The following is a 22988-nucleotide window of genomic DNA, read 5'->3' as shown; positions in this document are numbered from 1 at the left end:
TTTCACACACACACACACACTGCCGCCTCTCTCTGAGATTGCTCCCTCAGCCACAGCTGTTCCAGCAATTTCTTAAGGACAGAGTAGGAAGAAGGGCCAGCCCACAACCCACCTTCAGCCAGCTCCCAGGAAACTAGAAAGGGAGCAAGAGCCAGACCCAGCCTGGCCCCTCCGATGGCTGTATCGGGTGCAGCCTAGGAGCCTCCGACGCCTCCAGCACTAGCCATTGGGACGTCGAGGGGGGCCTGATCAACAGGACTCCAGGGAGGCCCCTGGCCTGCCACATAGGCTGATTGGGAACCAAGACCTTTTGCCTGTTCAGGGCCTTTCTAACATCCAGGAGCTTGGGATGTAGAGAGGAGGAGCCTCTGAATAAACCCCTAAACATCTCCAGAGCCCCCAGGCCTGTAAGTGACCAGTTTTTCCAGCCTCAGGAAAAGCATGTGATGTGTGCTTTAGGCAGTAATGGCACAGCTGGGAGGGGATGTAATAAGCTGACCTCTCTAGAATGGCAGGGGTGCCCTGTGACTGTCACCCCACCCCAAAGTTTGTTCCTGAACGACAAGACCATGTTTGGTATCTGCCCCCAAGTCCTAGGCAGCAGGAAGCCTCTAGGATGACTACTGCCTGCAGATGGCTTAGGGTCAGGCTCAGAGCACTGGCTGTGAGGAGCCCAGTTTGTCCCGAGGATGGAGCATGGGTTGAACCCTGGAGGCTGGCCCAGGGCAGAGAGCCAAGTCATGGAAACAGCAAGAACAGGCTGAATGTAAAGCAAAGGTACCCTAGAGCTAGGAGGAGTGGGACAGCATTGCTGAGGGGCCAGGCTGGGACGTAGCCTTGGCGACAAAGACAAGCAGGACGCTGGCCTGGAAAAATAGCATGGCGAAAGGCCTGGCTTTCCCCCATCCCTTCCAGCATCTGCTTCAAACACCATCACACACTGAGCCCCAAGTACAAGTCTGTCTCCATAACCAAATGGACACGTGTAGCCGGCCAAGCACTGCCCACCCACATGTGGCCCTTTTGGCCATAGGCATGGCTACAGCACACTGTCACATCCGACCCCCACACAGCTGCACACCCACGGGCCTGTGCACACAGCCACTCACTGATAGACATATACACGCCACCCATGCAGCTGTGCGTGGACTGTTCACATCCACATTATTTGCATAGTCACAGATACGTTATCCACAGGAACTGCTCATGGCCACGTCACATGTACACCTCTGCAGAAACACCACAAGTACACATACAGCTTCGTGGAGTCTCATACACATGAGCCCTATGCCACATATACACAGGCAGTGCAGTCACAATTACAGACAGTGATATATATAGACATAAATACTCAACTGCGTAATCCTGCAGCCATCCATCCATACATACACCCATACATAAGCAAATACAAGCCCACAACTTCTCCCTTTCTCTCTCTCTTAAATAAAAGACCTAAACAACATTATTTCCCAGTGTTAGCACTAAGTTAAATCAGGGCTAAGTTGAATCAAGCAGCCAAGAAAAACTTGCAGAAAGTTGGCTGGGAGAAGCTTTGCTGCAGAGCCGAGCTGAGGGAGGGGAAGCCGGCAGTGGGTCACATATAACAAGACAAGAGAAAAGCAGTGCTTCCCCAGGGCCTCCACTCCCCACTCCCTCAGCCAGCCAGGCCTTTGGAATCAAAAGGCCCCTTGCAGGGGGGTTGGGGACGTTGTGGGGGCTGGGAGGGGAGCTGGGGAGACTGCTGACGGAGGGAAAGTGTTTGGAAAGAGGAGGCGTCTGTGGTTTGGAAACGGCAGGGCTCTCCATCCCCGGCCTTCAAAACCAAAACAGGCCTGTCCACCTCCCCACAGCCACCCACCCACTCACCCAGTGGGCGGCCTGGCCAGCCCTTCCTGGGGTAGGGTTGCCACCATCCTTTGAAGGCACTTCAGAGTGACTGTGGTCTCAGTGTTTCTCAGGAGCCCTGAGTTGCCCCCCAGAACTCATAGCCCCCCTTCCCTCAACTCGGATTCCTAAGGGACATCTCCTCTAGAGACCCCAAGCAACCTGAATCATTCAGCCACCACCCTGAGGCCATTTCCGTCTTTCTGCACATCCTCCTGTCTGGCCCACAGGTGGGGTGTGTGGCCCCGGTCCTACAGAGAGGCTAGCTCTGCTGCCTCTTCAGGGGAAACTGTGAGTTGAGGGCCTGAGTCTCCACGTAGCACATGGAGGTAATTCATGCCTCTGCTGTCTAAGCCAACCATGGCAGAAAACCATGCCCCCAGACAGACCAATTGGAAGAGTTGCCCTGCCTGGAACCAGGGCTCTGAATTTTCATCACCTAGAACCTATATAGCTACAGGGCTGGACAAGACACTGAGCCAGCCAGATACCTGACTAGGAGCCCATAAACTCCCAGACATCTGTATTCACGTCCGTCCCAGGGCCACCAAGAACAAGGCTTTTTGCAAGAACAGCTCAGCTTTACTGGGTAAAGCTGATATCCTCCATTCCACCCACCTGGAGAGGGTCAAGGGAAAGCAGGTGGTTACATGGCCTGTGGGGCTTCATCCTCAACACACACACTGGGGGGCTGTGGAGGCTGGTGGGAGCCTGAGCCGCAGGACACGCTTTAGGCCCAGTTCCTTGCCATGCGGCTGGGCAGGGCTCCTCTGATCTTCCCAAGAGAAGGACTGTAATTTTTCTCTGCAAAAGCATCTTTGCCTAGGAAAACTTTAACAATGGCTTCCTGCTTGAACCACAGGTTTTTAAAAATAGCCCAGCTGAGCAAAGGCAAAATGTGGAGCCCAGGCAGGCCTCGCCTTGCCCTAACCTCAGACCTCTGGATCCCCGGGGCCTGGCGCTGCCCTCTGGCCACCACTGGGGCCAGGATTTACCGTGCCCCACCGGAAAATGGAGTGGGACCAGGCGCAGACAGGAAAGCGGAGGGTTGGACTATAGAACACTGAACTTCTCAAAGGCCCGAGTCAGAATCTGGCCGAAGGAGGTTCTCAGGCGGTCTTGGCAGCTCTTCCCAGCATGGCTGGATTGGAATCTGAAAGCTTCCAGGAGCTAGTTGATGCTGAGAAAGGCTTGCAGTGGAGAAGAGGCTCCCATGGCTTGTCACCCACCTTTTGCCTTTTGGCAGTCTTTCTGATTCTGCCAATGGCCCATCACCTCTGTCCTCATAGCCTGGCAGGGAAACCACCTCCATCCCAAAGGGAGTTGCTATCTTGGCCCAGCAAAGGGCCACAGACACGACCTATCTAATCCAGGGAAGAATGACCAGATGGCCCTCCTGTCACAGGGGTTGGGGTGGCAGCTCTCCTCCCCCACTGCTGCCAGAAGCGCAGGCTGGCTGCTCACCAGGGTCCAGCTGAGGAGACGGGGTGATTGTCACAGCTGGGAGCTGGGAGAGAAGGGACAGACATCTTAGAAACCAGCATCCTGTACCAGCATCCTGCTATTTTGAGCTTGCAGAAAGCCCCCCATGCCAGTGCCCCACTCAGCCCCACTTTCCTCTTCATCCATGCACTCCTCCATCTATTAGGAGCTCCTGCTGTGTGCCAGGCACTGTCTCAACTCCTGGGCAGCACCCAGGCCAAAAAGGACAGCATAGGTTCAGGGTGCCCCCTTCAAAGGGCATGGCCAGATGGCCAGTTCTTTCCTGCCTCTGCTCTGCTCCTTGTTTTCCCGGAGGATGAGGGTGAGGACATGTACTTCTTTCTGAGGTCTGAGCAGTCCTCTGGGAGGCTCTCAACCCAGGAGGCAGGGTGTCTGGCCAGCCAGCTGTGAGTCCAGCTGTCTGGCTTCCTGGGGACAGGCAGAGCTGGACCCCAGCAGACACAGTAGAAGCGCCTCCCTGGAAGCCTGAGCAAGGACCCATGTGAAGGCAGCAGGGCCCCTGCCAGGAGAGGCTGAAGGGAACCAGGGAGGATGCATGTGGCCCAGCTCCCCAGGCCCACCCTCCCAAGCTTTTCCTGAGCTCCTGCAAGGTGCCTCTTTCCCAGGTGCTGGGAAATCTTGAACGAGGCCCAGTGTCACACTGTGAGACCAGAGCAGGCAGCTCCCCAGGCGGGTCTGCCTTACAGAGTGGTCCACTCAGCACGCTGTCCTCCAGAAGATGCACAGACACATTGGCTCACTCAGGGCTCCGTGAGGTCCTGCCTGGTTGTGCTGCACTCAGCGTTGCCATTGCTCATTTGGCCATGGGACCCTTATCTTAACAAGATATACATAACCGCTCCCATAGAATGCATGTTCCCCGGAATCCTCTTGGGAAACTTACATGATCAGGTGACCAGGTTGGTGGTCAGGTAAGGCTTCACCAAGGATGTGCCTCTGGAGCTCTCGGAAGATCAGGCAGGAAGGATTTAAAGGGATGAGGTGAAGAAGGGCTAGGAGAGCAAGTCTGGGACACAGATGGAAGTGTGGCACCTTCAGGGAAGGAGAAGGCATGCCATGGGGCCTCCAGGCATTCAGGGGACACCCAAGGTTGGTCTTAGACTTCTTGACACAGGCCTGAGGGCAGATTCCTCCTAACTCTGCCCTTAGTGCTAGGAGGCTGGTAGAAACTGTGTTACCCAGGGCTTTGCTTGGCCACCTGGGACCCTGGCTGGCTTTGACACACACTGGGAGCAGCAGTGAAGCCTGGTCTCTTCCCTTCCCTGGAAAAGCCAGAGGCTGACCCAGGACACCTTGGCAGCCAGCCCAGCAAGGCCAGGCCAGGGGAGGAAAAGGAGACCGAAAGGAGGCTCTGCATCCCAACCTCAAATAACTGTGCTTTCTCGCGTTGCCTGCCACCGACAGAGGAGAAGTACGTCACTGTGCAGCCTTACACCAGCCAAAGCAAGGACGAGATTGGCTTTGAGAAGGGCGTCACCGTGGAGGTGATCCGGAAGAATTTGGAGGGCTGGTGGTACATCAGGTAGGAGTCCCAGCAGAGGAGCGAGATGCCTTGGGCAGCAGAGCAGGTAGATACTGCAGAGTGGCCGTGGGCACCAGTGCTGACGGGGAGATACTGACAGCAACTTTGCGCCCACAGCCCGGGCTTGGATGTGCCAAGTGTGCACAGCTGACCAGCTCGAGCAGAGAGTGTTCATCTTGCAGTCTCTCTCAGAACACATAAAGCAGAGCCTGAGCTGCAGCCAGCAGGACACAGGGGCCCCGGCTCAGCTTGCAGGCGGTGGTGCAGTCCCTGCCCATGCAGTTGCCAAGTGGCAATTGCCAAATTCAGCACATCTGAATTTGGTTTTCTGTGTCCGGCCTTGGCTGCCTGGCGTGCTCTGCAGCCCAGGCTGCCTGGAGCACTGGCGTCCACAGGTCCCAGCAGGGCCGCCCCTGCTGCCCATGGCTCAGCACTCAGGGCCCCAGATGCCGGCTCTGTCCCAGGCTGTCCCACTCTGCAGGGCTGGCTTACGTGGTTGCAAGAGCCAAGGCACAAGTGAGCCCTGAGCCCAGGCCTGGTTCAGAGCCCTCTTCCTTCTCCTGCCCCTCCCTCTTCCAGGGCCTAATCACACTTCCCAGCTGAGAAACCCTTTGGGGAGTGTGGGGAGTGGAGTGGGGGGCTTTCCTGATGTTCCTGGAAACAAACAAAACCCTGTGGGTTTCACTGGCCTCTCCCCTACCAAGTCCTGCCCCTCCAGTCCCCTCTGCCCTAGGGCTCTGAGGCCAGCGCCACCCTCAGGGAGCCTTGCTCTCAGGAAATGGCTTGGTTCCTTTGGAACCCACTTAGCTGTGATTATTTTGCCCAGTTTCTCTCTTCTCTGCTTGTAACCCATTTGGCAGAGATAGACCCGCTGTGGGCAGGATGCATGTTTTGAGCTGTCTCCCACAGAGGTGATGCGGGCACTTAAAACACAGTTGCTCAGACCATGGCTGACTGATGGTGTTGAGGTTGGTCTGTGCTGATGGGTAGGGTGAAGTTCATTGGCCTCATGGGACTGAACTTTAGTGTGACCTGACAGGACATAGCTGCCCTGGCCTTGTGCATATCAGTCAGGAGAGCTGCGGTGTCCCTTTCTGTCCGGTTAGGTGAGACAAGACTGTCCACCTGGACATGTGTTACCCAAAGCCCCTGCCTCTAGACTTGCATGTTCTCTAAGCGGTGCAAATGAGAGCCAGCCCCAAAATCCAACACCCACATGTCTGGCGTGGGAAGGCCAGCGAACAATCTGAAAGGCCAGTAACCTAAATCTGAAGGTTATCTAAACTTGCCTGGAGGTTATCTACAAAGCTGCTAGGGTTTGGTTTTTTGTTTGTTTTTTAAATTTTCTAAAATGACCAACAAAGTTCTTTTGAGCTGCTTCTTCTAGTCAACCCTTGTCCCCATGGCCTAGCCCTTTAGCCAGGGGGAGCTTCGACTGAGAAAACCCTGCTGAAAAGATTCCACCTTAAGAAAGCTGCCAGACACCCCCTTAAATATGCCATTTCCCAACATTCCAGGCTCTGTTGATCCTCATTTCCTGTCTTTCTTCTCTACCACTCCACACACACACACACACACACACACACACACACACACACACACACACACACACAAACGCACGCACACACTCCCTCCCTCATTCCCTCCCTCCCTCCCTCTCTCCCCGACTCTCCTTTTCCAGTTTGCTTCCCTCTGGAGTCATTCCATGCTCCAGAGCTGGAAAGCAGATGTGAGCAGAGTTGGACCCAGATACACACAGCCGCCCTTGATTCCCTTGCATCTCTCTGCCTGGAATCTAATTTTATCCATGTAACACCGAAGGAACACACGGGGTTTGAAATGGGAGTACTCAGACCAATGAGCGGGCCTGGCTCTTCCTCCCATGAGATCCTCCCATCACTCCACAGTGTCCTCACATAAAAACCCCTGCAGCAGCCGGCAGGCTACTAGGCAGGTTCCTCTTCATCGTTTCTCTGAGATGCAGGGGGAGCACCAGCTTCTGGGCTTGATGCTGCCACCAGCTAGCCCTGTGACCCTTTGCTACTTGCTTTGCTTTTTCTGAGCCATGGTGGTCGCCTCATGTAAGATTAGGAATCGCGACTAGTTGCTTCTATACACCCCTGAACTCCCGTCTGCCAGTTCCCTGATTTCCATCCATTTTGTTCACTGATGTCTGCCTCCCAAACCCCAACTAGGGGGCCAGGTGGGTGAGCTTCGGTCAGCCTGCCTGCACGTTCCTGTGACATGAGCATAAGAAGCCACCTCCTGCCTGAGCTTTCCAGCAAAGCTTGGACATGTCAATAGAAACTCTAAGTTTTACATTCCTTTTTCCCCCCACCTAATAAGTGCCCAAGAACAAGGACAGATGGGGAGGTAAGGAGGGGGATTGTCCAACATCTGGCATGGAGGAGCATTTCAAAGAGCCAGCTGTGTCCCCCGGAGCACACAGGGACATTGCAGCCCACACTCCGGGGCACTGACAACTGCTGGACTAGGAAGTGAGCTCCCCGTGGTTTTGGGTAGAAGCTCAACACCATGGGGACAAAAGGGAAAAAGCTTGTTTTCAGAAATCATAAAAATCACCAAAAATTAAGTCAGCCCTGTCATTTGCCCTTTCTCTTGTTTGTGGGTTTTTGGTTTTGTTTTCATTTTTTGTTTCACTTTATTTTTGCTTTGCCATACCAAATGTTTTGATTTTATTCATGTGCTTTTAGTCTTTTCATTTACGGTTTCGGCTTTTGGAATCCCATTTAAAAAGGTTTTCTCAACCTCCAAGATGAAGCAAATATTCACAACTTGCGTTTTTTCTATTTTGCTGTACACATTAAGGCCAGGGTCTCGCTTGTATTTACTAACCAGATAGTCAGTCATCCACAAATCACTCACTGAATAACCCATCCTCACCCCAGTGATTTGAAATGTCCCCTTTAGCATTGGTCTGTTTGTGGATTTATTCTGTGAACTTCATCCATCTGCTACTTCTGCTCAGTACTGATGCTTTCCCCACTCAGCCATCTTCCTACTTGTTTTCAATGTGTTTATCCTTCTGACTAAATTTTCGTAGCTATACTATCCCTGTGTTTTGCAGAAGAGAAAAAAAATTGAGCTCCAGGGTAGGGACTTGTCCAAGGTACAACAGACCAGAACTTGAATTTCCTAACTCCCCTGGGCTGCCTCTCTGCCCCTCTGATAATAGGGCATTTAGCTGTAGATACCTTCTCACAGCTTCTCTCTAGAATTGTTCTCTACTGATTGTGAGGTAGCAGGCTGTTATGAAGTCTACCTTTTGGGCAACCCAAAATTTAAGGACTCTTCTAGTCTGAAGGTCCCATGTTTGCCTGACTTTGCAGAGTATGAGGAGCCGTACCAAGAAGCTAGAGAGGAAGAAATGGTGTTCTGGGTGTCTGTTCTACCTGCTCTCAGTTCCAGCTCTCTCCAGAACAGTGGGATTGCCAAGTGTCTTGCAGAACACAGTAGAGGAGGCTTAGCTGGGCGAGGCCAGGTAGAGCCTGGGCCTGGGAGTGGGGTGTCAGGCCTCCGTGCTCTAATGACCCATGTCCTACCCTTCCCCCACAGGTACCTGGGCAAAGAAGGCTGGGCACCAGCATCCTATCTGAAGAAAGCCAAGGATGACCTGCCAGCACGGAAGAAGAATCTGGCAGGCCCAGTGGAGATTATTGGGAACATCATGGAGATCAGCAACCTGCTGAACAAGAAGGCATCAGGAGACAAGGAGACTCCACCAGCTGAAGGCGAGGGCCCAGAGGCCCCCATCACCAAGAAGGAAATCAGCCTGCCCATCCTCTGCAATGCCTCCAATGGCAGCGCCTTGGGGGTCCCCGAGAGGACCGTCTCCAAGCTGGCCCAGGGCTCCCCAGCCGTGGCCAGGATTGCCCCCCAGAGGGCCCAGATCAGTAAGAGCCTCACTGAGCCCTGGGTCCTTGCTGCAAAGCAGTTTGTAGAGTTGGTGTGGGGTACAAGGAATGCTAGAGGAGCATGCAGGACCCCCATTTCACTTTCTGTCTGAGATATAGACTGACTCCTGGCCCCAGCCTTACTCTGTCAGCTTGTCTCATGCTAATCACAGGGGTAGACAAGGCAATTCCTCCACTGAAGATAAACTACATGAATATATAAGGTGGTAGCAGTCCCTCTGTCTCTAGTGGAGAGCCAGGAATGTTCACTTTGCAGAAGAGTATAGTCCCCCAGGCTGTGAAATGTAAGCCATAGATGCAAGGCTGCTTTGCCGATAGAGAAACACATCTTTCTGGGCCTTACCCCACCTCCCTGATCGTCTTCCATCAGGTACTAGAAACCTAAGAGATGTGGACATGGTGGCTTTACCTCTCTCCACAAGCATAGTTTTAAGGGGCATTCTTCAGGGATCTCCTTCATTCTTATAGGGGAAACCCGGCTGTCTGGCATCCTTCCAGCCTCTACACATCTCTGGCTCACAGTGCCTTCAGCTGAGGGTTAAGCTGTCCTCTATTATGAGAGACCAGCTTCTGTTTGTGTCCATCCAGCCTTAAAATCTGGAGGAAAGCTGGTGTTTAGTTCGGAACTTGGGTGAGTTAGCTCTGTGCCTGAAACCTTTTAGGCAATCAGTTGGCAAATGTTTGGGGGGCACCTCCACTTGCCTGGAATTGTGTGCTAGCTTCTAAGGCAGCAGTTCTCAACCTGTGGGTCGCGACCCCTTTGGGGGTCGAACGACCCTTTCACAGGGGTCGCCGGGTACTCGTATGTGGGCGTATTTGCATGTGGGCCAGGAGACGGATAGAGGAGCGGTGTCTCGGTTCCTAAAACCATCGAAAATATGTGTTTTCCGATGCGACCCCTGTGAAAGGTTGAGAACCGCTGTTCTAAGGGCTTAGGAGTGAGCACAAAATAGACACGGTCCCCGCTCCTAACTTTGAAAATCTGATAAGGCCACACTACCCTTTCTCCTGAGTAATGCCTCCTCTGTATCTGTACATTTTGCGATGCGCACATCTCTTCAGAGGGTCTATGGAGCCTCCTGAAGCACAGCCCAGGAAGCTTAAAGGTCTATAGTTTCCCACCAAAGAAGCCCAACTACAGTGCCTGAATTGATGGAGAGCATGAGTCCTTCATAAATGGGGGACAAAAGTGGGAACTTCCCAGGATCAGGAGGCAGTCACACCTAGGAAGTCAAGTACAGGCTCTGTTGCCCAGTGTCTGGCTGGGATTTTTTTAAGCAATGTGTCTTCTTCTAGGCTCTCCGAACCTAAGGACAAGGCCTCCACCTCGCAGAGAATCCAGCCTGGTATGTGTGCTGCCTTTCTCCTCCCTGTTTCATTCCTTTCCTGGGGATGCACTGTAGCAGCCCCAGGTCATTGGCTGTCTCGCTGAAGAGCCTGTTGGTCCAGAAGTTTCACAGGGCCCTGCTGGGGCTTCCAGCTTTGTGGGGCTGGGGCAGAGAGAGAAGCCTGCAGATCCCAACCTTTCTGGGGGGCCTAGCTGGACAGTTTATAATCGAAAACATTCTGAACTCCAAAGCTAAATAAATCCATCCCAGCCACCACACTGGCAGACATAAACATTTAGACTGGCCAGTGAGAATGTCCGGCGGGGCATTGCCAGCAGCTGGAAATGGGGCTGCTGTCCATGTGAGCCTGGAAGCCTTTCTCAGCTTTGCCTTCTGTGCTTGGGAATGCCCGATGGAGGTGGTGGATGCCAGAGCCTGCGAGGGCAGAGGGCAGACCAGTGAGTATCCTCCACAAGAGGCGTCAGTGGCCAGGACTGGCTTATACTGAAACTTAAAAGAGGCTCAGTGCTGCTGGGGTCCCTGGCTCCTGTAGGTGGGGTTTCCTGGTATCCAGACTGTTAGGGAAGCAGGTGTGCACTCAGGGTGCTGGGCCTGGGCCTGCAGTGATGCTGGTGGCAGACCGAGAGCCCTAGAACAGAGACCTGTTATCAGGGACAGCGGGATGCAGTGGAAAAAAATATCGAGCCTGCCGGGCATGGATTCATATTCCACTTCTGACACTTAGAAACAGTGATGCCCAAGGCTAGTGGCTTACCCTCCACAAGCCTCAGTTTCCTTATCTATAAAATGGCCATGGTACCAGCCACCTCCTAGGGCTGTTGTAAGGATGAAAGAGACAGTGTGTGTTGACGGCTGGCTGTCGGGTTTCCATTTCCTGTGTCAGCTGTGACTGTTGGAGGGACTACCTGCTGCACTTTGTGGAAAAAGATTTCTGAAGTCACATCTAGACTAACAGCCAGAGTTTCTGTGATCAGTGGCATCTGCCCCAGAGAGGGGGATAGAGCAGTCCCTGCAAGAGTGGGCCTTCAATAAAGAGGATTATTGAAGATTTGGCCCCTGGAGATGAGACCATCTTTGCCCTGGCCCTCAGCCCCAGTGGAGTTTCTAGCTCGTTTTCCCCTTGCGTTTTACACGACTAAACAGCAAGTTCTTTCCTCCCATCTTTCTCAGCCCTGGCTAATTATTTTCAGGCAGACTTGATTTTGGCAAGAATAGGGTAATTCCTTCCACACTTACCAAATGCGGGGCTTGCTGAGGCAGGGCTGCTGTTTCCAGCTAGTCCCGACTGAATCCCACCTGGCCAGGGGTCCAGGCCGGGCTGGGGCCTGGGCCACATCTGCTCACGTGCATGGCTGCAGGGCCAGGCACCAGGACAGGGAAAGTGGACTGAATCATATCCGGTCCATCAAAACCAGCTTCCTCCTACCCTGAGCTGTAGCTGGGCTGTAACTGGCTGGATTAGGACACTTCAATCCTTAAAGGACAAGGAAGGTTCAGAGGATAGGGTGGTGGTGTTTCAGGAGGAGTGATCTGCTTTGGCTTCTATTTATGGAGCTCTTCCTGTGCTTTGGGCTGGGCCAGAATTGTCTCAGTAATCCTCTTAATGACCCTGCTATTCCATTTCATGGAAGAGGAAACTGAGGCTCAGAGAGATCAAGGGCCTTGCCCAAGGACATGCACCTGGTGAGTTGCTGAGCTGGGATTAGAGCCCACGTGTGCTCAGCTGCAAGGCTGAGGTCTTCGAGGTCTTCCTGCTACACCACAGCTAGGTCCCCCTTCCTAGTCTACCATGCACACGCACCTTTTTTCAAAAATTGCTCTGTTTTAACTCCTTTGTATGATACTAGGAAATACTGGGAGTGATGGGGAGGCACGAAGTCCATTTTGGCCAGGAGAGAGACTGGGTGAAGCTAGAACACCCACTCCCTAAGGGTCGTCCTTTTGGTTCACTATTGGACACCAGTGCCTTCGACCAGTCTGGCACCCAGCAGATGCACAACAAACATTTGGAAAATTAATGAATGAGGCTCAAAAGTCATGGGTTGCAGCCAAATTCTAAATGTCCTTGACTGTCGTGCTTAGGTATTGATGTGCCAGTGTCTAAAAACATTTAGGCTCTCCAGCGTGTCCCATCCTGCCCACGGAGCAGAGGGTCCTGAGTTTTATTTAGTGCTTGCCTGACCACCTGGTATCGTGATGACCCACCAAGGGCTCTTCTCACCCAATCCCACGCCCTCACACCCCACTTATAGAGATGGGTATGGCCCTGGCTCTGCCCCTTCAGCCAGAGGTCACCCCTGCAGCCCTTCTCCCTTAGACTTAAGGACGTTGGCTCTCCTCACACAGGGCAGTATACACAGACTTTGTTACGATTTCTCTGATTTTTCATTTTCATTTTGGGACCTAGTTGTTGAGGCTTCTGAAAACTGGACCTCCAGAGATGGAAGGGTGGGAATTACTGTATTACTAAATGATCGCTTTGTCAGCTCAGACAAGTCTCAGGTGAATCCTGGGTATTCATAGAAAGCCTGGTCGGGAGACATCCTGAGACTTAGGTGATAGATACATCCTTGGGACAGCTGCTGTCCAGCTGGTGTGAACGCCACACTCACCACTCGTACCATTCTGACCAGGTGGGTTTTGCTCAGAGTCCTTCTCTACCTTAGGGGTTCCAGCTGCCGAAGCCGCCAGAGCCCCCATCTGTTGAGGTGGAGTACTACACCATTGCCGAATTCCAATCGTGCATTTCTGACGGCATCAGCTTTCGGGGCGGACAGAAGGCAGAGGTGAGCCTTGCACCGTGGCCGCGAGGCTGAGGGTTTTAATTCAGGCTGGTCAAAGACCTCCTGCGTTTCCCTGTTATGTCTTGCTGGCAATGTTCCTGAGGGGCAGGCAGGAAATGTGTAGAAACAGGACCCATAAAACTAATAAGTGCCACAGTCAGGGCTAGAACCCAGGACCTGTGTCTCCACCCAGGGCTCACAGTGCTTCACTCCCAGCAGTACTTCCCAACGTGTATTGCAGGAGCTTGTGATGGGCTGACTTGAGAGAAAGGGCCTCTGTAGTCAAATGAGTTCGGAGGACAGTGGGTGACACAAAATCCAACCCGCTTAGTTGCTTCAATTGCAGAACTTCTCAGAGCCTATGGTATGGAGAGGTCACTGTGCATCTCTAAAAGGACTAGAATAGACAGCATTGCCCAGACCCATTTGGCCTCGACACGCTTTCTCTCCCAGGAGTATCTCAGTGGCCAGCACATTAGGAAGTGCTGTTGCTGGGAGAATGTGGTCCAGGCTGCAGAAGTAAGAGACGGGGGACCTGGGTTCTGGGCATGTCCCCGCTACAGGCACCTCTGGTGTTTGATGCAGTCACGTCTCCCCCCAGACTTTGATTTTTTTTCTCTGCAAAATGGGGTGGTACGCCCTGGGGTGCTCCCTCCCGGCCTCTCTCCTAGCATTTATGAAACTGCTTTTTGACTGGCCCTGAACATGGCATTCCAGCGGACAGAGAAGACCTGTGACTGCTGTTTCTCTTGAGTGACTCTGTGTAGTAATGGAGTTAAATCCCATTAATTCATGTAAAACAGTCAGAAGGTTAACTGGGCAGTCTCTGCCTATTGAAGAAGTGATATCCCCAGTGTGAGTGTTTTCAATCACATGGCTGGAACTCGGAACTAATTTTCCAAGAGAAATCATTCTCTTCGTGGTGCTTAGGTTCTCCAGAAGAGCCTACAAAGCTTGTAAAGTAACAGAACTGTCATACTTAGGATCTCCCCAAGCTTGACTTTTAGGTACAAGGTGGGTGGGGTGAAGGATGGAGCATAGGACCAAGGGAGGGCTGGTCTCAGGCAGAGCTTGCCTTTGGCTGTCTCTATCCTCCCTCCTTCCTTGCCCCTCTTCCCCCAGTGCCAGTGTTTTCATGCTTCCCCTACCCCTGCTCCAGGAGTGCTACACAACCCAAAATTATCTTCCCTTGGTGTTCCCCAATCCAAATGAACCCCAGCGTAACCTCACTCCTGACTTTTAGCCAATCTCAAATAGCAGGTAAGAAAGAAGCTCCTTGAACTAGTTTATACTAACATGGAAATGACTGAAAGCCCCTCATCCTTCCCACAGAAAACCATTCAACCCAAAGTAATCTTTTCAGCCCTAGAGTTTCAGTGGGATTCCACATGTAGGGAAAGGACCGCAGGCAGTGGGGAGAGCCGGGAGGTGGTCTGTGGGTACCTCAGGACATACCTCCCAGTTCAACTCCACCTGCATCTTCCCATTCTCTTCTGACTTGAGAAATCCTTTCCAGGGCCACCAAGGGAGGACCTCGTAATACTGGGGATGGGAGGAGGATGGGAATAGAGGAATGGTAGCTTTCTACGCATGAGTCCTTGGTGAGCTGGGTTTTGTAGGGACTGGGAACAGTGTTGTATCTTCTAAGTGCAGTAGCTTGGGGGCAGGAGAAGCAGGGGTCTGTGGGTCTATAGAGGAGGCCGGCTCGGCCAGGGTGTTCATGGAGACTTGGAGGACCAAGGAAGAGGGACTTGGAGAATAGGATCCCCCCAACCAGGAGATGATAGAGATGTGGGTTTGAATCCCAGACCATCACTTACTATTATATTGGGCCCGGGGACACTTAACCTACTCCGTGGCTCAGTTTGCTCACTTGTAAAATGGAGATAATGTCTCCTAGAGCCAAAGTATGAAACTCCTTGCCTGGCACATCATAGGGTCCCAGCGATCCTCCCAACTTACTAGCCTGTCCGCCCCTTCCCCCCCCAGGTCATCGACAAGAACTCTGGTGGCTGGTGGTACGTGCAGATCGGTGAGAAGGAGGGCTGGGCCCCTGCATCCTACATCGATAAGCGCAAGAAGCCCAACCTGAGCCGCCGTACAAGCACGCTGACCCGGCCAAAGGTACCCCCACCGGCGCCCCCCAGCAAGCCCAAGGAGGCTGAGGAGGGTCCAGCAGGCACTGGTGAGAGCCAGGACTCCCCGCTGAAACTCAAGTATGAGGAGCCTGAGTATGACATCCCTGCCTTTGGCTTCGATTCAGAGCCAGAGCTGAGCGAGGAGCCCACAGAGGACAGCAGCTTGGGGGACAGGCGGCCCGCCCAGCCCCATAGGCCCTCGCCCGCCTCCTCCCTGCAACGGGCTTGCTTCAAGGTAGGCGGGTCCTCAGAGGACGTGGCCCCAGAAGAGGAGACCATCTATGAGAACGAAGGCTTCCGGCCATGTGCAGAAGACACCCTGTCAGCCAGACGTTCCTCCCACGATAGTGACTCCCCAGGGGGCTCCCCGCTGTCCCTTGCCCGTAAAAATTCCCCCAAATCGGGCTCCCCCAAATCATCATCGCTCCTAAAGCTCAAGGCAGAGAAGAATGCCCAGGCAGAATTGGGGAAGAACCATTCGTCAGCCTCCTTTTCTTCATCCATCACCATCAACACCACCTGCTCCTCTTCCTCCTCCTCCTCTTCCTTGTCCAAGCACAGTGGCGACCTGAAGCCCCGTTCTGCCTCGGACGCAGGCATCCGCGGCACTCCCAAGGTCGGGGCAAAGAAGGACACTGACCTGAAGGCTGGGCTGACCTCCTGTGCCCGGGCCAAGCCATCTGTCCGGCCCAAGCCATTTCTGAACCGAGCAGAGTCCCAGAGTCAAGAGAAGATGGACATCAGCACTTTACGACGCCAGCTGAGACCCACAGGCCAGCTCCGGGGAGGTCTCAAGGGTTCCAAGAGTGAGGATTCAGAGCTGCCCCCCCAGACAGCCTCCGAGGGTCCCAACGAGGGGTCTCGGAGAGGCTCGGCCGACCTCATCACCCTCCCAGCTGCCACACCCCCATGTCCCACCAAGAAGGGACGGGTAGGGCAGGCCACCTCCTATACCACATGCAGTGCCTACCAGAAGGTCCAAGACTCAGAGATCAGCTTCCCCGCAGGCGTGGAGGTGCAGGTGCTCGAGAAGCTGGAAAGCGGCTGGTGGTACGTGAGGTTTGGGGAGCTAGAGGGCTGGGCCCCCTCCCACTATTTGGTGCTGGGTGAGAACGAGCCCCCTGACCCTTCTGGCAAAGAGCCGGACACAGTAACCACCAAGAGCAAACAGAATGAGGGCAAGTCCGACAGCCTGGAGAAGATCGAGAAGCGGGTGCAGGCACTGAACACCGTCAACCAGAGCAAGAGGGCCACACCGCCCATACCCTCCAAGCCCCCTGGGGGGTTTGGCAAGACCTCAGGTGCTGGAGCCGTGAAGATGAGGAACGGTGTGCGGCAGGTGGCAGTGAGGCCTCAGTCAGTGTTCGTGTCCCCACCACCCAAGGACAACAACCTGTCCTGTGCCCTTCGAAGGAACGAGTCTCTCACGGCCACCGACGGCCTCCGCAGCGTCCGCCGGAATTCCTCCTTCAGCACTGCCCGCTCAGCTGCCGCAGAGGCCAAGGGCCGCCTGGCCGAACGGGCCGCCAGCCAGGGCTCGGATACACCTCTGCTGCCCACCCAGCGCAATGGTATCCCCGTGTCCCCCGTGCGCCCCAAGCCCATCGAGAAGTCCCAGTTCATCCACAACAACCTCAAAGATGTGTATGTCTCCATCGCAGACTACGAGGGGGACGAGGAAACAGCGGGCTTCCAAGAGGGTGTGTCCATGGAGGTCCTGGAGAGAAACCCCAATGGCTGGTGGTACTGCCAGATCCTGGATGGGGTGAAGCCCTTCAAAGGCTGGGTGCCCTCCAACTACCTGGAGAAAAAGAACTAATGGGGGGGGCGGGGGGAATGGGTTCTTCCAGCCCGAGCCTGGATGAGTGGTGAGATGAAGACGAAAGGGAAAGGGAAAATGGGAGGGGGGTGGGGGGAGGACAGCATAAAACCCTGCAGAATGTGTGACCTCAAGGATGCTCCCCTCTGGGCTGTCCCCCAGCTGGAAGATAGGGTCTGGTGAGGGCCCACATTGAGCAGGGAAAGGAATGAGCAGGGGAGACCTGGAACCAGAGGTGAGACAGCTGAGCCCTACATGTGCATCTTGATGACTTCGCTGATGGACTTGGCATCGTTTGAGACAGGCCATGTGGGAAACCCCAGTTGTGCCTTGGCTGTAAATCTGGAAAAGGTTTGGTCGTAGGGGCCTCCTATGCCCTGCCCCAGCCTAGCCCAGTTCCAGTTGCTGGCATCTTGCCACCGGATATGGCCCTTGTATCGCCCTCATCTGTAATTGTGAATTGTGCTGGTTTCCAGGGATTGCCGCCACCCGCCACGGATGGTGTGGCAGAAGAGACCACTGGCTCTGGGGCTTGGAGGCATCTCCTATGAGCTCAGCCTGTCCCTGGGCCAGGCCACTGTCGGTGTCTGTTAATTGAAGAAAAAGCAGTTCTCCAGGTGCCACCAAAACCACCTTTCTTAGCCATCATGGCCCTGAGAAGAGAGCCCGTGCTGCCCGGGGTGACCACTGAGGACCAGCAGCCTGAGTTTACAGAGAAGGGGGGCGATGCCATAGATGTCTTTACAGTCTGCGCAGACTTTATTTTGCATATTTCCGGGTGGGCAGTTCCTTTGCATGTTTTGGGAGAGATTTATTGATTTGGGGCTTCTATGTTGGGCCTTGGGTTTTGGTCTTATTTTAGGGGTTGTTTGGGGGCCTAAGGGCGGTCAGCCTCACGGGACGGACGGGATAGGTAGTGGATAGTTTTTCTGTTGTACTCTTGTGGGGGGGTTGTTCGTGTTTCACATGCTTCCCCTCCACAAGCCAGTCATTTCATTTGGTTTCCACTGTGTGGGCAGTACCTGAGCACGACGTTTGCCTGAGGGATTGGGGGCTAGAGAAACCCTGGCTCCCAGACACGGTCAAATAGATACTGCTCTTCTGGTTCATGCCCAGCCCCACGAGGGAGGGGGGCCTTGTTCAGGAGACAAGGCGGCTCTCAGGCTGTTGGGTGACCGCCATTCTGCATACGTTCTCCCTCCTGGGCAGGACCAAAAGCCTTACATGTGAACTGTGGAGAAGCGGCCATCGCCCCCACCCTAGGCTGAGGGGACCCCTGGGCCAAACTGCAGCAAACACCACCAGCTGCCCCACAGCCTGCAAGTGATGCTGCAGGTGCCCGAGAAGATGGAGGACCCTAGGCCAGGAGCTGACCTGGTCTTTCTGAGGGGCAGTGCCCCTGCGAAGAGAGAAGCGAGAGAATAAAGTCCCTGTCAACTTTGGGTTGTGTCTTTCAATCGTTGACGTTTCAGAGGGGACCCTCCAGAAGCCGAAGCGGCTTCCCAAGGACTCCCCCTTTGCTGGGAGTGGATTTCCACACGTGCCTTTGATTTCGGACACATCAGGCTTCACAGCTACCAGTGCAGCTGCCAGAATCCTGGACTAAGGGTTGGTGATTTCTACAGAGGAGGAAAGGCCCTCCAGCCCTGCGCCCCACCCAGGCAGTGTATGCTGCCTGAAGATCAGCACGGACCTGGGTCTTGTGCCTTCCATGTCACACCCACCCCACCCTGAGCCCCGAGGCCTCGCCTGGGGATCTCCCCCAGCCCTCCTCCCGCCATACACTGACGCCTGGCAGCTATAGCAAACTGCTCATATTCTTTGTTGAAGGGCCGTGGTGAGATTTTCTTTCCTTTTGTTTTGTGAGTTTGTTTAAAATTGAAATTAGTTATTTTCTTCTGCTGGACAGTATTCAATAGAGCAGGATGTTGAGTTAATCTGCTAGATTGCAGTACTAATGGTAGTGGTTTAGTGTCTTCATATTAATATTATTTGGACTTATTTGAACAATAATGATAAAGAAGTGGTTCATTATTTTTTAATTAATGCACTTTAATAAGGTGGAATGGAAAGAAACCCAGAGAGCAAAGTGCATTACTTAAAGATGCAGTATATACTTTCCTCATTTTTAAGCAGCACATATTTATTAAAAGAAAAAAAAGTAATTTATGATTATTTAAAATAAAATTTAAAAGTAGAGTGACTGTCGGGTTAAAGGACCTTCCACGTAGCTATCTTCCAGGGGGAGGGCCCCAGTGGCCTCACTCCTCAAATGTCTGCACTGAGCCAGTTCAATCAATAACTTGCCAGCCAGGCCAGGAAGCAGTGCAGGACGCATCTGCCAAGCACAGAGCATCTCAGTTGGACTGGACCACAGTGTTCCCCATAGCCTGCCTTTCCCGGCCCCTCCTCACTGTCTGCACTGCCCCATGGGGCTCTCCACCACCCTCAAGGCCTGCATTCCCCCAGCCCCCCAAGGACTCTCTCTCTTTGATCCCCAGTGTTCTAAGTGATAGTCATTAAAAGTGACCTCAAAGGTCACCACCCCATCCCTTCCTGTTACTGCAGCCCAAGGACAGGAAATGACTTTCCCAAAATCACATAATTTAATGGCAGACCTCCCCACTGCATCGATCCTTGCACTCCTCCCCACCCCCATTATAGTTTATTGTGTGGTCATCATGTTTACATTGTGACATCCAGCCCTCAGGATGGCTGGGAGTTACTCCGGCATCCAGGAAAAGTGGGGAATGCTGCCACCTGGTGACAGCATGTAGATTTGGGCAGTGAACAGGGATTGCCATGCCCCCGTCTTTGCACCTCGCCCCTCACCATCACCCCTTAATTCACAGCACAGCACAAACCCTGCAAACCAAAAGAGAATATTAATACTTGAAGCAAAAAGGGTGCATACCAGTCCCTCTCAGATATGACCAGGGGATGCCAGGCCTTGTGCCCCTGGACTCCTAGCCCTACCCAGGGCAAGAGGGCCTTTTCCTAGAGCTACTGAGCTGCTTTGTGATGTTGGAGGGTACTGCTGGCAGCAGTTGGAGGAGGGGGGGGCCTGTGGCTCGGACCCATCTGGAGGAAAACCAGATCGGACTAAAAAAGGAAAAAAAAATGAAATCTCAGCAGTGTCCAAACTTAGTTTTCCATTAGTTGCGATTGAAAAATGTGAAATGACATTGTATGGCTGTATACTGCAACTTTAATCATAATGAGCCCTTCTGAGGTCATTATTGAGGTTTATATAATGCCCGAAGATGCATCATTGGTGCTTTTTCTTTCAGTTGAAAGACTTTCTTTTATTACAAGGGGGAAAAAAAAAAAGGTCTTCATCTTTCTCCCACTTTCTAACAGCGGGCGTGGCTGGGCTCCCTGGCCCCGCCATGTTGTTCCCACTAGGCCAAGGGACCGTGACAAGAGGTAGCTGCAAGGGGTAACCCTGAACAGCAGGTGTGCCATCCGCTCCTAGCTGTGGCGGGGCCCTGTTTTGATAGCCCTCGGCCCCATCCACCCCCAGCCTGGCCCCCACGGCTTCTCTTTTTTTCCTCCTCGATTCTACATCTTGACGAAGGCATTATATAGAATTGTTTTAATTACTTTCAGATGCTAGAGCAGCATATTTTAGTGGCATTTATCCATCGCTTTCCTCAGCAAGGCATGTTACTACTCTTATCATCTAAGGAAAAAGACAAGGGAATTTTGGTCAAGCATTATTTTCATATCACTAGTATTTGCAGAATAGGCGTAGAACTATTTAAATTTAGACCTTGGTTTGGTAGTTTTGTTTTTAAGGGAAAAAAAAATAAGTTAACCCCTGCTTTTCCTGTTTTTGTATTTAACTAATATATTATTTCTTTAAGGTTACTCACTTTCCCTGCCCCCTCCAAATACTTTGCATTCTCAATTGAAAATGAAAACAATCTGAGAGACAGGAAAAGTGCAATATTATCAAGAGGGATGCCAGGGCTTGTTGGGACAGTGGCGGGAGACCCAATGGCCCAGTCTGTCGATAGAAGGAGGCGGGGCTACTGTAAGGAGTCAGAGCTATGGACCAGACAGGTGGCCTTCTGGGTATTGATCTTTTCCCCACCTCCCCTCTCCCCTTCCCTAGCAAGATGGCAGGGGTCCTCGCCAGAGGACAGCCCCTTTTTCTGTTGGGGTTTTCCACCCAGAAGAAAGGGATTCAGGGAAGTGGCATGGGCTCTTGACCTCCTGGGGCCCCAGCCCTCGGGGCAGAGCAAGGACATCCAGGAACTGTTCCTTGTTTTCATTTCCATTGTTTTTTTAGCCAGCTGCTCAGAAAGACCTGTCCTGAAAATCACTCCCAGCAGCCCTCTCTTACCCCAGTCTCCTGATGTTTGGGCCATGATCCTTTTGATGTATGTTCAAGTCTTTCTAAAACTATGTAACCTCAGTTCAGTTAATGGGCAGGAACCCTAGATGTAGCCAAATCCTTTTTTGGGGATGTGGGTGCCTTGAGACCTACATATTCCCAGTGAGACACCAATTTCCACAAGCCTGCAGCTGGGCTTGGTGCTAAGCCTGGGCCACCCATTCATCTCAATGACTTCTGCCTGAGGGGTGAGCCCTGCCTCTGCTCAACACCCTGACGGTCCCCAGAGGGTCTTAGAGAAGCACCTGAGGGGCCTATTCAGGTCTGCAGACAGAACTGTCCACAACAGGTACCAAGCCAGCCCCCTCCTAACGTGGCGCTGGTAAAGCAGCAAAATGAGAAGTCTCTGGGTCCAAGTCCTTGGAGCTCTGCCCCTCAGGGCTACAGGGATGTCCTTGCTGGCTTGTCCCCTCCACCTCCAGTACTGTACGCTTGCTGCTCCAACCTGTTTGATGAATTTCTGTACAAATATGGATTTACGTGCCCAGAGTGAAACTGTGCCCCTGTGTGTGGGTGTCTCTATTTGGAGTGTATACATCTATGTCCAATCTTTGAGAATCTCGACACAGAGTTCTCTAGAAAGAGAACCATCCACATAGCTAAAGAATTAAGATTCCCTCACTTTTCTGAGGGCCGGTGTGTTGTTGAGAAAGTGTGTGTGTGTGTGTGTTTGTGTGTGTGTATGTGCGCACGCGCGCGTGTTGATAATTTCCCACTTGAACTAAATAACATGGGGTTAGAGAAAAAAAAATACCAGGCAAGCTGTCTCCATTGTACAAGTCCTTGGCATTGGGCAGGCCCCATGGGACTCGCGGCTTCTGGCAGCAAGTGTGTTATTCACACACAATTCTGGCTGGAGAGTGCAATGTGTCTTTTTTTTTTTTTTAATTATTTTATTAAGTATTTAGTTGGAAACTTCACACTGGCATTAACAGATCTAGCAGAAGCAGCCAAGGCCACTGTCCTGGGCTCCAAAATGAATATGTTGACAAGAGAGGCCTCTAGGTGTGCAAGTGCTGAGATGATTCAACTGGGTCACCACCTGCAGATATGTAGCAGGCTGACTCCCACCCATTGCCACGCATGTCATCACCATAGGAATCCCCATATACTAAAGGAGCTGCTGGCCCTCACTTGTGTTTCTGAGGGTGGTCAGGCTGGTGAGGGCAAGAACTTGCTCACAAGCTCAGCAGACCTGCACGTGCATATACATCAGCACCTTTAGTCTAGACCTCGGGCCCTGTCTAAACGTTTCACGGGAATAGTGTGGAGGGTTCCCCTTTCACCTTACTGAACTTTTTGCCTAAATCATGATCCCTGTTTGGGGCAGCTTCTATAGTTCTCATGCTCTGTGATCAGAGAAGGATGGGGTCAGTGACCTTATAACCTCATTTCAGGAAAAATAGCCCCACTGATTTTTAGCTTCCCTCCTGTTTTGTCCTGTGCAACTGGGTTCCCAGACCACAAGTTGGGCACATTGGTGCTTATTGACTGGGTAGAGGGCTCTGTCTTCCAAGGCCTTGGTCCCAACCTGCCTACAAGGTGGGGATTACCATGCGATCCCCCTACCCCAATCCTATCTTTTTAATCTTAAGTTTGCACTTGACAATCAGCCCCCTCTCCCATCCCAGTCCTAGAACGTAATGGCCTTAGAGA

The 22988-nt window shown here is 52.8% G+C and overlaps 1 protein-coding gene across 5 annotated transcripts in view; it reads left to right on the top strand.

Annotated features, from left to right (window-relative positions):
* Positions 1-18373, top strand: part of SH3PXD2A (SH3 and PX domains 2A) — a 221563-nt gene extending 203190 nt beyond the window's left edge. For all 5 annotated transcript variants that reach the window (XM_019636363.1, XM_019636362.1, XM_019636361.1 and 2 more), the window contains 5 exons: positions 4792-4909; positions 8486-8823; positions 10141-10190; positions 12860-12979; positions 14966-18373. In XM_019636363.1, coding sequence (XP_019491908.1) covers positions 4792-4909; positions 8486-8823; positions 10141-10190; positions 12860-12979; positions 14966-16933 — 2594 coding nt within the window. In that variant the 3' untranslated portion in view covers positions 16934-18373. The remainder of the gene's footprint in view (positions 1-4791; positions 4910-8485; positions 8824-10140; positions 10191-12859; positions 12980-14965) is intronic.
* Positions 18374-22988: the final 4615 nt, after the last annotated feature.

Source organism: Hipposideros armiger, unplaced genomic scaffold (assembly GCF_001890085.2).
Source record: "Hipposideros armiger isolate ML-2016 unplaced genomic scaffold, ASM189008v1 scaffold_28, whole genome shotgun sequence".
Taxonomy (NCBI): Eukaryota; Metazoa; Chordata; class Mammalia; order Chiroptera; family Hipposideridae; genus Hipposideros; species Hipposideros armiger.
Note: the sequence above shows the minus strand (reverse complement) of the source record. Positions and strands in the feature narration are given on the sequence as shown.